At 45.7% G+C, this 14,892-nt stretch overlaps 1 protein-coding gene across 2 annotated transcripts in view; it reads left to right on the top strand.

Moving 5' to 3' along the window:
* LOC147722779 (beta-Ala-His dipeptidase-like) overlaps window positions 1-14,892 on the top strand; it is a 423,764-nt gene that overhangs the window by 194,553 nt on the left and 214,319 nt on the right. For both annotated transcript variants that reach the window (XM_086965242.1, XM_086965243.1), the window contains exon 4: window positions 9,841-10,003. In XM_086965242.1, the coding sequence (XP_086821368.1) occupies window positions 9,841-10,003 (163 nt within the window). The remainder of the gene's footprint in view (window positions 1-9,840; window positions 10,004-14,892) is intronic.

The following is a 14,892-nucleotide window of genomic DNA, read 5'->3' as shown; positions in this document are numbered from 1 at the left end:
CTTTTGGCATAATACATCGATGTGTCCCCAATATCTTGCCAACACCAGAATTCTTACATGCAGAAAAGGGGTTTGACTCTCTTGAATGGAAATCCATTTTCGCTGTGCTAAGTGAAGTTCGGCCATTGCAAGCAGTTTATCAAGTTGATACTCCTTTCCACTGTGCCACCAATGCCCAGGTAGGAGTTCACTATACAAAAAAGTGATAGATGGAATGCATGAATTAATCTCAGCCTCTGTAATTACTCGGGCCGTGTCCTAGACTATTGTTATTTTGCACACCATGTCACCTCAGTTGGATCCATTCATTTGCAAATTTGTCTACACCCTGCTCCATTGGGAACAGTACAGTCCTAACTGCCAAGCCAGGTCCTAGCAACCTAGGACCGGGTTTACCCCAGTGAGGGCTCATCAGACAGGTATACTTGGTTCCAGTGACACAGTGTGCACGGAGCCCAGGTCTGGGCATACCCAGGTGAGAGGAAATGGCAATAGATCAGACCCTATTGTATTATATATAGGTACTAGGAGTGTATTGGTTAGAGTCTCTAGTCATTTTGGGAGGTAACCATGTGGAAATAGGTGCATAAATGATGGAGCCTTAGACACAAGTCCTACAATTGCATGGTACACTTTCTGCATGCATTCTAATAGAGAATATCTATTCATATGTGGCATAAGGAAAGACCTGTCAATCATGATGACAGGCTTGCATGGGCCTTTGGTCCTCCACATGCATGGAGCGTGGCTGCTTCTGATGGCATGGTGTTATTCCAATGAGAATTGATGAGGGGAGCATTGGAAGACTAGTGAACGAAACTAGAAACCTTTACTGTTAGATAATTCCTGGTTGAACACTGCCTCTTTAACCCTCATTTAGTTCTAATGGTGGGGTGCCATTTTTAGTAGTCTGGAAGGGAATAGACATCCTGTACCAAAGTAGAGATCACTTGTGGCAAAAATGTATAGTGACCCCATTACTGCATATTTTAGCATTGCCCTGCATGAGTTAACACTGCAGTAAAATTACGTCACACCTTACAAATTACGTGAATCAATACCACCAGCGTCAAGAAGCTAGAAACAAATATTGCCCATTTGTTAGTAGTGCTGTACTCTAAGACCCTAATCACAAGCCGCATCCAGCATAGGTAAGTGCAGTGGGGCGGGACGGGAGGTGGGAAGCCGACCAACGACAGAATAGAGAAAATAAAACAAATAAATAAATCCTATTCCGTCGTCTGTCGACTTCTGCCTCGCCCATCCCGCCCCAACACACTTACCTGCACCCGCCGCAACTGCTAATTTCACTAGAGGTGAGGGGTGAATTCCAACCCATTCACTAACTCAGTGGTTCCCAAAGTGTGCGCCGCGGCACCCCTGTGCGCCGTGATGAGAAACCAGGGGCGCCGCGCTGGATGTGGGGGGGCTTGAAAGAAATGCCACCTTCAACACGCAAGACATTGGCTCAGAGCGGCGTACCCCCTCTCCACCTCCCGCCCCCATTCCTGCAATCACAGCCTGCAACAAGCTCACCCCCACCACACACACTTTTCAAGAGCGCCGGACTGGGCAGCTGTACCACCCTCCCCCTTCCAGCTCCTAGTGTATAACACCACAACACTACATTGAAAGCACCGAAATATATTCTGTGGTCATGGGAAAGAGGCTTCTGGGTCCGAAGGAAACTCAGGGCTAAAAGCAGTTATGACTAAACCCGTCTGTAAATTACCCTGGAAATTGACTGTCGATCCTGTCAGGATGGCCGGCGAGGGGTAAGATGCATCAACGGTAAGGAGTACTCGAGGCAGGAACTTGAGGTGTCTGGCTACAGCAGGAATCTTGGCCTGAGATTTCCTTTGTATTGTGTGGGGTGGTGGTGATCATCATTAGCCCTGGAAAATGGAAAAACACAATCCCAGCGAAGGGCGCACAGCGGTGAGGCGTGATGCCTCATTTCCTGGGGCCTGGATGGCATGTGAGCAAGCCAGCCAGGCGGGTGCCTAGCGAGCACTTCCGATTCAGACAAGTCAACAATTTACCAAAATAAAATAAAAAGCAATTAAGAAGGTTTCTTGGAACTCGCAATTTTGCCATTAACTGTACTCCTTCCTCCCTCTCAACTTTTGAGTTGGATCCCCATGTGCCCTGGGCATTTATTTTTTATGACTGGTGGATCTTGGAGGCCTGGAGGAAAAAAAAAGTCACGGAATGTCTTAAATGAAAAAATCACGTTTGTAGGCTGGAGACATGGCAACTAATAAAGAGAGGGCAGACTGCCATTGTTTCAAAAGCACACTATTCCACCACTTCACATTTACTTGCATGTTTCACTATACTAATTCAACACTAATCCTCTATGGGTCCCGGAGTAGTGCCTTGTGAGGGGTAGTAAGCGCTATACAAATGCAATTACAATTCCTTTTCATGCTCTTGCCAATTTAGGAGAACAGTATTTCCACCATTTTTTTTTGTTTCTGCAAGGGAAAATTTGTAATGACATTTCAGATTATCAGTGGATTGATTAGTCGTTTTCACTATCTCAGCAGCCAGCAGGGAAAGAGTTTCTGGCCTCAAATAGGAGACATTGCTACCCTGACAATGAAAGACTACTTTGTGTGCAGGTGTGTTCCTTGTAAAAGAACAGAATGCTGTCACTCACAGTGGAATGAGCCAATGGCAGACGTGTACTACCTACCTCAGTGGTTCCCAAAGTGTGCGCTGCGGCACCCCGGTACGCCGTGATGAGAAGCCAGGGGCTCCGCTCAGGATGTTGGGGGGTTGAAAGAAATGCCACCTTAAACACGCATCGCATGTGCTTCAAGTCATTGGCGCAGAGTGCCCTCTCTCCACCTCCCGCCCGCATTCCTGCAATCACAGGCTGCGACAAGCTCACCCCCACCACACACACTCTTCAAGAGCGCCAGATCGGACTGGGCAGCTGTACCCCCCCTTCCAGCTCCAAACACATCCCACCCGTCACCGGCTGCAGTCCAAGCAAATCCCAGCCCATGCAACATGTCCTTCTTTCCCATGCCATACAACAGACTCTTCTCTCGAACCAAACTAACCCCCTCGCCACAATCGGGCCCTCCGTGGTGCCTGCAAATCAATCGCCGCAGGCCACAGCCAGTCTCACCCGGGCGCCCGACCCGAGAACACGCACTCCTGCGCTGCGCCCATGCCTGCCAAAAACATCTAGTCAACGGAACCTTGGCCGCCCCTGAAGGCACAGGAACCCCGGGTCCAAACAGTCCTAAAGAGGGTGCAATCTCTAGAAGGGGCGCTGCCAAACAAGCGCAACTGGGAATAATCTCCAAGAGGCGCCGCCTCACCATGCAACCAGAACCACTCCCAAAAAATCTACAGCATACCCAGTCACCCTGTCATTTCTACACATACCAATTCTGTCTGGACAAACATTCCACCTCATCACCACCAGCCAAACAGCCAAATACACAAACAAGCCACAGATCGACCTCTGCGAAGTGTCTCTCCACACGTGAGAACACACATCGCCACATCCCCAGTACCCCTTGATCTATCTGAACTAGAAACAACCCCTCCGTCAACATCTGCAGACTATGCAGCAGATGGCCAACCATGCAGCTCATCTCCAATCCTGCAAAAAAGCAACTTCAGCAAAATCACACCACTCCTGCGGCACTTTTCAAAACACAAACCCTTGCAGCTAATAGCACGACGGATGAAGCACTCCTACATCCATGCAAATGCAGGGCCCCAAGTGGGATGAAAAAAAAGGGGGTTTCAAAGGGGCGTGGCCGATGCAACAAAGAGCGTGGCCTAAAACACTCAAGTCAAAAATCCGTGCCTAGCACAGTGCGCTGCCTGACCCACTGGCAAAAAAATGGTGGCGAGCCACGGCCAACCGCCAACTCGGTCAAGGGAGCCATGGGTCAAAAAAGTTTGGGAACCACTGCACTAACCCTTTTTTGCATTAAAACACTGCTCCTCGCAATTTTCTCCATATTAATATCAGCATGTTAAACCCCCCAAATTTTACTAGGAGAAGCAGCATATTGCATATTCTGATTTACAAAGAATTTGGTGCAAAAACACCCATTCGGGTTGTATGTCCCCAGTTTTCAGAGGAAACTTCAGAATTAGCGGTATATTTGGCATTCTGTAAATATCCGACATTGCAGTGTCAGCATTAACCAGGTGTTAAGAATACCTCATCCTTTTCCACTGAACTGGTAACTCGAGAGTAAAGCCTCAGGGTGTAGGGGGCGTTTGCATTTTGCATGTTGTAAACAAAACACCCGCTTAGGGAATTTGTTAATGAAGAAGAAAAAGTTTAGTGTGTAGCCACTTAAAAGATGGCAGCCATGAACCAAACTTTCATTGCTTTCACAGGAGCCGCAGAGGTAGTGGCCACTGTGATGGGCGAGCGATGATCTTGTAATTTGTCTGGCAGCAGTTTGGCCAACAAACATACCAACAGACCCAATTAAGGCTGCACATTCCTGATTTTTTAAGTGAAAATTGGGTTAATTTTAGATGTCCCCAGCCTGAAATTACATTTGCTTCATTGTATGTTAATGGGGAAAATTAAGTCCTCCGATTTTTTTCTCCAAAATCTATCACTTGCCTGTTTCAAAATGCTGGTTTGTTTGGGCCAGGGTGGCAGAGGAGATGACGTCCACTATCCTGACAGACTGCTGGCTGCCAGCCATTTTCTAAATCAGGCCCATAATCTATTATCTGATTTTCCCATTTACCTATTAGTATTGCTAGTATCACAACACCAATTGTTCAAATTTAATGTACTCTGCTGATTGTGCTAGACTTAACCGCATATACTTTTACAGTAATTGAAAATCTATTATTTGTCTAAGGGACTGGTTAACCAGATTCTTGAAAATACATAACGCCATTACACTTGCTATTAAAAATGCTTGATCTTTAGTTATTCCATATGACTATGAGTGGCATGAACTCAATAAAAATTAAAAAAGTAAACAGTTATAAATTAGATTTTAGTTTTTGGAGCACTTGTAGATGAACGACAAACTCAGGTTTGTTTCTTACCACTTAGAGTCATTGCCATTGTCATGGGGAAATTATTGGAACCGTGCATTGATGTCACATAAGCTTTACGTAAATGAATGATAACAGTCAAGGTGTTAATAGCAAGTGATGAATTGCAGTTGTCCATAACATACTTCATTTTCTATGTATAGCAATGACTGTCCATGACAGAAGGTGCATATAATGAGTTGCAATGCACCCCTGCAAGCCTTTAGGAACAGGTCAGAATCAAAAGATGTGTAATTGCCATGATCAGAAAACCATCTCGTTTTGTCTCTTACACGATGCAGAAGTTATATCAAATCAAATTTAGATGGAGTTTGTTAGATTTGGGGGTCTCTAGTTGGCACAGGTAGGTACTTGTGACAAATAGGGACCCTTGCCTCTAGTCAGGATAAGGGGATTACACTCCTAGATAACCTCTGCTCACCCCCTTGGTAGCTTGGCACGAGCAGACAGGCTTATCTCAGAGTCAGTGTGTAAAGCATTTGTGACCACATACAGTAACCAAGTGACAACACTACAGATGGACACCAAACAAGGTTTTATATCAAAAATAAGTATACTTTATATAGATTTACCACAAGACCATAAACAACAAAAATACACAATACTGTTACTTTAAGATTGTAGTTTTAGCTTAGTTCAGTTCAGTTCTTAGGATGCAACACTTTGCGTCAATGTACCTTACCATGCGTTGCACTTCCACAACAAGTAATGCTGCAGCGAGGGAAATGCGGCAAAGTTCCGATGCAAAGAAATAAAGACATGAATATCTTCCAGATGCGGCACGCTTCTCCGGAGATGCGAGAAGTTCTCGGTTCGATGCGTGCACTGCAACGGCGACACCCTTGTCCTACGATGCGACGGCATCAGCTTAAGCTGCAACACTCTTCTCCCATGTTTGCTTGAAGCTTCCGCACGATGCAACAACTACAGCGGTGACATCCTTGTTCTGAAGTGCGATGGCAGAAACAGGGACGGTGACACGCTTCTTCCTCATTGCGAGACCTTTCTCTCGATGCGGTGCACTATGACAGCTCCAGCAGTGAAACCCTTGTTCAAAAGTGCGACGGCAGGCAGCAGCTATGGCGACACGCTTCCTCTTCGTTGCGAGACGCTTCTCTCGATGCGGTGCAGTGTGACAACTTCAGCGGCGACACCGTTGTTCAGAAGTGCGACGGCAGCAGCAGCAGCGACGGCAACAAGCTTCATCTTCGTTGAGTCGCGCTTCCAGCTCCTTGCGACAGGCAGTTCCTCAGAAGGCACAAAACAGCAGCAGGCACTTCCAAAGAACTCTGGGAAGCTGGGGGGAGAAGTCTGTTGTCCCTGAGACTTCAGCAGGAGGCAAGCTCTTTTCCAAGCCCTTGGAGAACCTTCACAAATTGAAAGCAAAGTACACACAGTTCCTTTCTCCTCTCTTTTGCAGTAAGACAACCACTGCAGGCCGATCCCCTAAACAGCACTTCAGCTTAGGAATAGTCTCACCTCGGTTTCTTCAGGTTCCTCTCCTCGGCAGAGGTTTCTTTTTGTAGTCAGAAAGTGATCTAATTTCTTGGGATCAGGGTGCCAATATTTATACCCCAAAATCCTTTGTTCTCTGAGGGGAGAGGGGCCTTTGCCCAGTCCAAACCAGTTCCTGAGCACTCTGTTGACAAGACTCCTTCTTTCCTTTCACAGTGCAGGGCAGAAACATCAGACGCCCCACAGGAGGTGGAGCCAACACTGTGGAGGGAAAGCACAGCCCTGGAGCACTTTGTTGACATCATTACTTCTCTTCTTTAACAGTGCAGGGCAGAGTTATCAGCCGTACCCCAGGAGGTGGAGCAGGCATTTTGGAAGGCAGGCACAACCCTATTCAGGTTCCAGGTGCAACTCCTCCCACCCATCTAGATGCAGATCTCTCTATTCAACACTGAGCTGACTCATCTGTCTCTTGGAATACCCCAGCCCTGTCACTCAAACTCCAGACAAGGAATACACAACCTAGCAGAGGCAGGCTTTGGATAGATAGACAAGAAAATACCTACTTTCTAAAAGTGATATTTTCAGACACAGAATGTTAAAACCAACTTCACTAAAAGATGCATTTTATCATTCTGAATCCAGGCATACTAAACTCGAATTTCTACCATGTTCCCTGAGTGAGTTAGGATTATAAATATGTAATAATATAACTACCCATTCTGGACTATGGAGAACAGGTAGCCTTGCAATAGTGAAAAACGAAAATGGCTGTAATTCACTATAGAACATGCCACACACACCAGGGCATGTCTCACCTTATACTTACAATGCACCCTGCCCTTGGGCCTACCATAGGGGTGTCTGATATGAAGAAAAGGGAAGGTTTAGGGACTGTCAAGTGGATGCACTCGCCTAGTCAGCATGACAGTACTAGACTGCACACAGGCTCTGCAATAGCATACCTTAAACACATTTTACAAGGCTGCTTCTGTGGGTGGCACAGCCAGCGCTGCAAGCCCACCAGCAGCATTTGGATTTACAAGCCCTGGGAAGACTCAGTGCACTCTACTAGGGTCTGACAAGTAAACCAAACAAGCCAGTCATGGAATCACTGATCAATACATTAATTTACAGTAGGGAGCACTTGCACTGTGGCACTGTACAGCAGTGGCACTGTGCCCAAAGCATCTAACACCAGCAAAAAATACATGAGGCAACAGCAAAAATGGAAGGGAGACCCACGCCAATGGTGCCAGGTCTAACAGAGTTAAATACACAAAAAAGTTAAAGCAAAAGATTTTCAAGTATGATTCACAATCCTCAGTTTAAACTAGGACGAACAGTCATAACCAAGCCTCTATGTAGTGCAAACTCCTTATTTATATTTCATACTATATATTGTGTATAATTTATACAGTTTTGCAAAACACTAGATAACACTGTTTACTGTAATGTGATATATTGATAAAATGTTGTCATAAGGTTCCTATGAATCAAGTAGGACTGTGTATCAAGACAACATACCCGTCAGAATATGGGGGACTGAGTCCACACGTATCATCTGAGTATGTTTTCCTAAGTCCCAGCTGGCTCACAGTGCGCAGTCTGAAACCCTAACCTTCCAGGGTACCAAATGTTATCTGCAGCCTCAGAACATGGCCTCTCTAATTCCCAAATCGTGGACAGAGATCTACCCTTTCATTTTTACTCAGGCATGCCCTGTTACACATTGTCTTTTCAAACATGTATTGAAACAATTGTATTATAGTATAAAAAGCATGAGCTGCAATTACTAGTATCATGAAACAAAGCATTGTAATCAGCATTACTAGAAAGGTGAAAAAGATAAACAGTTCCACTAATATAATCTTATAATGATTACATCTATATTTACGCTCCTACCTAAAACTACATTCACTATTGAGAGCATAGTGGTAGTACCCTCTTCCAGATCTCCTGGGACAACCCAACCCCTAATACCTGTGTATGATGTATCATGAACCCGATCTAGTGTAGAGCAGGCTACCGTCCTTTGCAGAATGGAGATTAGAGTCAGCAGGGCTGCATCCCATCACAAAGGCACAGCGTCCCAGGATAATCTGCAGAAGTGCTCCTCTGCCTATTTTGACTTGCAAGTGGTTTGTATAATAAAAGCACTGTTCTAATCACACTGTTTCAGAGGTGCAGCATGCTGTGATTGTTTGCCTTGTTACTCAGAGCTGTCTCCAACTTGACAACCAAATGCAAGGGCATTGCTTTCAGTTTTTTTTTAACCTTGGACAGAGTATATGAGCAACATGATGAAATGCTTACTAAGAAATGTGCTGCAAGCTGAATCATTTCTAAGTATGTTACCGTTTAAGTGCAAGGCGTGTAGAGAGTCACTGTTTAGAAAAATATGTCAAGTTTAAACGTGTAACTAAAATGGAGACTTGTGAATGGGCCCTGTTGAACCTTACAACAATGTAAGCATTTAGTAAAACTCTGAAATATATGGAAGTGGTCAATTTCCAATATGAGCCATTTCCAAAAGTTCAAATGGACACCTTTGCCATGGTTAGACTACTGATGTTTGCTATTTACAACACAAACCAAGAAACAAGGGGTGTGCTTCTTCAGAAAACTAAACAGATGAACATTTCATGATTTAAAATTGGAAACATCAATTTGCTTTGGCTACGAGGCAATTTGAAAAGTCTTTACTTGGACAAGCACGTAGAAAAGCTGTGCATGATGAAATCTGCTCACAGCAACAGGTATGTTAAGGTTAATCATTGAAATAAATAAAATAACTAAGGTCCTCATTACGAGTGGCTTGTAATAATTCCCATTATCTTCTCACCCCAGAACTACCACTGCGAAGTGTCCTGATTATTCCGGGGTCATGCAAAAAATGGGAAATATGAGTTTTGGGGGAGTAAGGTATGGAAATCCGACTTGCTGTGCTGATTTTTGAGTGTTTTTTCTCTACAATACACCAGGAGACTTTGCCTGCTTGCACCAGGTGAAATCTCCATGTGAAATACTACAGAGCTGTGCTGTATGGACAACACCTACAATTCTACCAAGGGCAGCAACTTCTATTACCAAATCTGTCAGAATTATACTCATATCTGCAACAGGAATGGTAAATCATGTTAACGGCTCATCAGAATTGTTGGGAAAATAATATGAGGGCTAAAGTGGGCAACAGAAAATAAAGGTGAAAAAAATGAATATTTTGTTCTCAACTCCTGAAAAGAAAGAGTAACAGAAATTGGATAGCAAGGAACCGAATATAGCAACATGTATAGATTTTCATGGATATGTATATTTTCCCAGCTGAACAGTGGTGAAAGCATTCCAGAGCCTCCAGTAATTCTTGCAGAACTTGGGAGAGATCCAGCAAAACCAACTGTGTGCTTTTATGGACACTTAGATGTCCAACCTGCCAAAATGGAGGATGGATGGAAGACGGATCCTTACACAATGACAGAAATCAATGGTATGTTCTCTGGCTTACTCTAGTCATTTACTTTTCTGGGTGTATGAGCAACTGGGAAGATGGGGGTTTACTTTTCACACTTAATGGTTTGTGTGTGTGTGTGTGGGAGGGGTGCCCGCCTGCGTGTGTGTGTATGTGCCAGTGTGTGGTTTTCATCAGGGTGGGAGGGAGGAAAATGACGGGTTTGCACCATCTGACAAATCAATTTGTGTTACAAGTATGTAGAGATTTAAAAGATAGAGGCATACACTAACAAAAATAGATTGATAATTGGAAAATGGAAAATGTTAATGACATGGCAAGAATAATGCTTTGAAAAACAAAAAAGGTAATTTAAAGAGAGCATTTTACCCTTTAGGCGAGTGACAGGAACAGCATAAAGGGTAGGTTTAGGGTTAGGTCAAATTAAATAGTAAAGAATATGATTAAAAAACATTATTTTGAGGATTAGGTATAACATTAGTCATACAGTTAAAATTAACTTTGGGGTAAGTGATGTGATTAGGGTATGGGGCAAAAAATGTAAGTGCAAGAGTGAGCTACAGCATAAAGGCGAAGGTTAGGTTTAGGTCAAAGGTGGAGTGGCCAAACTGAACAAAAGGAAAGCCTAGATTTACCCCAAATTTCTAGAATATATGTTTTGAGATTTTTGTATAAACAAAAATAAAAACAGAATTTTTACATTAACTACTCTCAATTTAATCACCTGAATTCTAAACTCTAGGTGTTAGTTTTCCTCTTGATAAAAAGACATTGAACCAATAAGTGACCTGAGATGCTGCCTTGTCCTGGAGTGACAGGTTCAAAAGTAGTTACCATCCCAGTCTGAAATTACAAGGTCAGCATTAAATCAATAGACCCAATACATTTCACCTGTGGACTCAGGCGACTTGAGCCAGGGAGTGCTCATACTCCTTTAGCCGGGCACATCTCTTCCATTGTATATTGTAGCCTGCGTTGGCCTCCACTGTTGCCTTTGTGACCAGGTCCTCCTGTGCATCACATGGAGTAAGTGGCTCATTTAGGGTCATATAGGACTTTATTGACCACGCCCCTAGGCATGTCTCTAAGCTGATGTTGAGTTAGGTCCAGGTGTGAACGCTGTAGCCTCTCTTGTGGTTAGGGGGCTGCTGGTGTTGGTGTTAGCTCTCTCACCCATCATAACCTGTACGTACCCTTTGTGTACTCTGGCAAGGCCCATCCTAAAGCAGGGTACAAATACAAGCCTAGCCACAGCCATATGAGAAGGCGTAGACGTACAGCCCTCAGTAATGTAAGAAATAATTCCAGATATATGTATATATTAACACTGCAAATATTGTACTGAATTAGCACCTTACCTAGTACATCTGTCTCATGTACAGTGCGGTCCACGATGAGCTGACTTGAACGAACTTGTACAAAAAGTGCATCAACAATTTCATGCAATGTAACCATGTATTGTATTCAAGGCCATAATTCCAAGTACAAAGTGAAAAAACATAACTGCACTTGCAAGTTGCTAGGGGCATATTTACAAGCCCCATTCGCTGCAGGAACATCACTTTTAGTGACGTTCCTGTGGCGATAGATCCTTCGCCTTATTTACAAGGCAGCGTTAATGTAGCTTAATGCCGCCTTCTAAATAAGGCCCCCTTTCACACTAGACTTAGGGGCCAATTCCGATGTCATTTGGAAAGGCTCCAAATGGGATTCGATTAGTCCGAATGCGATTCAGAACCTGTTGTTTGGACCGTCTCGGACATGTTTACCAACAGCCGATTACGAAGGCTAGATAGCATTCGAACTGTCCTACTCAGTTCCAAAAGTCATTGGGAGTAACTGAGTCTTTCGAAGCCAAGTCGTACAGCTCTATAGAAACAATTTCAACAAGCAATTACGATGATAGATTCTGACAGCTGTTCTGACAGCCATTCTGATTCGGTCTGCCCCCTTCATCCGGGGCCTTCCGAATCGGTCCCTTTGGGGTAACCATGGGACCCCTCTTCACAACCATGCACAGTGTGGCAGGCACCATGGGGTGCCTGCCACAGGGTGCAAGGTTTTCCCCAACCACCCCTTTTTTCAATGGGAGCCTGTGTTCTCGTTTGGAACACAGGCTCCAATTGAAGTCAATGGAAATCCAACTGAACGATGTTAGGAAGCATCGTAATCGGTCGTTTGGACTCACGGGACACGATTCGTTCGGAAACGATTCAGAGACCGATTCGTTCAGAACAGTTTCCGAACGGCATCTGAATCGGCCCATTATTGTGAAAGGTGCATGTAACAGGTGTTGTGGTGGGGGCTCTGCCGCAACACCCATTGATTTTGCGGCTGCCCCCTATTTACAAGAGTGGCGTAAATAGGATGCAGCGCCAAAATTAAGACCAGAGAAAACCTGTCTTTATTTCTCCACGTTTTTACTGTTTCTATGTGTGCTGCATTGTGCTGCACACTACAACCAGCAAATTGCCATGAATGATCATTTATATGCAGGAAGGTGTCCCTTCCTGCACATAAACAATGATTTAAAAAACTATGGGGCATATTATCAAGAAAGCTCGATTCATTATCGCTGCTTTTATCTGCAGGAAACTGCTGATAAAGCGGCGATAATGGGCTTGATAATATGCTCAATGGAATTCCAATCGAAGCCCATGTTAGATGTGAATACACCTAACATGGGCTTCGATTGGAATTCCATAGAGCATATTATCAAGCCTATTATCGCCGCTTTATCGGCAGTTTCCTGCAGATAAAAGCGGCGATAATGTATCGAGCTTTCTTGATAATATGCCCTATGATTTGTAACCTCTATGTGTTCTGCACAAAGCATCACACATAGAAATTACAAATTTCCATTCTGGATTGTTTATATGCATTGGCACTAGGAAGCTGAATTTAGCACCAGCGCAGGGAGAAACGCAGGGGTGTGACATGGTATTGTAAATACAGTGCATCTCTGCATTTCTAAAGTGGCGCAGCGCGACATTTGCAATTTTGGAGCAAACCCCTATTATAGCCCCATAGGACTGGCAGATGATTTAAGAGAATTTTATAATGAAGAAAGCGAGTGCAGCTTTCAGCTAGTGCCATGGACCTACTACTATAAAATTCCTCAAAGATGGAGTACAGTTGCGAAGGATCAATCTTGAAGTGTTGAACTAAACTGGGTTACACGTGTGAAGGTGTATTTGTTGTAAGTAACCCCTCACAAAGTCAATTTTAATCAGCAGTAAAATAATTTTGGTGTAAATGCCAGTTGTGGTTGAGAAAAGAATTGCTCTGCATGCTGATGTGAAATGCTTTTCTGGGGCTGTTGGGTTCCTAACCTAACTGTAGGGAAGCTTTATAAATACATATTATTGTATTGTATTGTGTTGCAATTGCATTTATATAGCACTTACTACCACTGACGAGGAATCAAAGCGCTATTGGGCGAGTAGCTCACTACTTCGGAACCCACAGACAATTATTGGGGAATTAGTATAGTGAGATATAAATTAATTTGAGGGGTGGACATGCGAGCTTGTTATTTGGATTGAAAAAGGATAGTGGAGGGATAGAAGAGGGAAGGGCTTAACATGGAGTTCCATCCAAATCATGCCAATCGCTGCGTAGTGGAATTTCTTTCCCATTCGAGCAACACAAATGTAGTGTCCTGCTGGACACGTTCTAGTTGTTGTGCTATGTAAACCTACACTTTACACTCACCCACCACTGATGTCACGAGTCACGTGACACAGTTAATAAATAGGGCGGAGCGCACGTGCTCTTGGCCAATTTACCAACCCACTACCCTGTGTCCTCGTCTCCATGAGCGCCGTAATGCGGGCCTAGGGCCCAACACCACATTGGCGACGAGGCGGGTCTTTCCTGCGTGTGTAGCCGCTGCTTGTCGGTGAAAAAAAGGGGAAGGGAGCTGCCTGCAGCAAGGGCACCCTCCCGTGAATGATCGCCAGCCGCAGTGAGGCCCGCGGGGCGTGTGCCGTGCCCTGGGCCTGGGTGCCAATGAGAGAGTGACCGGGAGCCCACCCCGCACCTCTCGTGCCCGCAGAGACACACACCGAAGAAGCGGACCGACAGGAGCCCAGCTGCGTCGGCCGCTACTGACCCCTGCCACGGAGAGGCCAGGCGGAGCCCACCCGCGCTGATGACAAGGCCTGCGAGCCGGAGGTGAGCCAGGGCGCTTATAATGCCCTCGGGGTCGCGTGAACTTGAAGCGCCCCCCATTGAAGCTGTGACGATAAGCAGAGCCCACCCGCTTTAAAGCAACACACTTGGCCCCACCAGCGCAACACTGACACTGGAGCCGGCCAACACTTCCCCCGAGGTGAAGCTGAGCCAGCGGAGCCCACCCGTGCTCTGCCTGCAGCGTCCGCTGTCCCCTGCCGCGCAGCGCGTGTGGTGTGCGGCCGCGTTGGCGGGGTGAGTGAACTGAAAAGAAAAGGAAGCGCCCGCAGCGCGTGAAGTGCTGCCGGGCGGAAACTGAGCGCAAGCGGAGCCCACACGCGAGGAAAAGTCATGGCAGCCACCAGCTAGCGACACCAAGAAATGCCCAGCAAGCGGAGCCCACCCGCAGGGTAGTTGAGGCCGGCAGCAATGCATACGAGTGCCCACCTCGCAGGGGGATAAGCGGCGACGGCGATAGGCCCCCCCGCGTGTGTATGAAGAAGCTGCTGCGGGAAGAGGGAGAGTGAGTCCGGAGCATTGACCCCCCCGCACCCCCCCTCCCCCTGCAAGCACCAGCGCTACAGGAGGGGAGATAAGACACTCACCGAGAACACCCACATCGGGGAGAACGGCCTACAGCCTGGAGAGAAGTCCAGGTGAGGGGGCGTGAGCGGCAGCCAGCCTGGGAAGGAGCTTACGGACCGGCAATAGGGAAGAAACTACCGAGAACAGAG

Source organism: Lissotriton vulgaris, chromosome 4_1 (genome assembly GCF_964263255.1).
Source record: "Lissotriton vulgaris chromosome 4_1, aLisVul1.2, whole genome shotgun sequence".
In the NCBI taxonomy this organism is placed as follows: domain Eukaryota; kingdom Metazoa; phylum Chordata; class Amphibia; order Caudata; family Salamandridae; genus Lissotriton; species Lissotriton vulgaris.
Note: the sequence above shows the minus strand (reverse complement) of the source record. Positions and strands in the feature narration are given on the sequence as shown.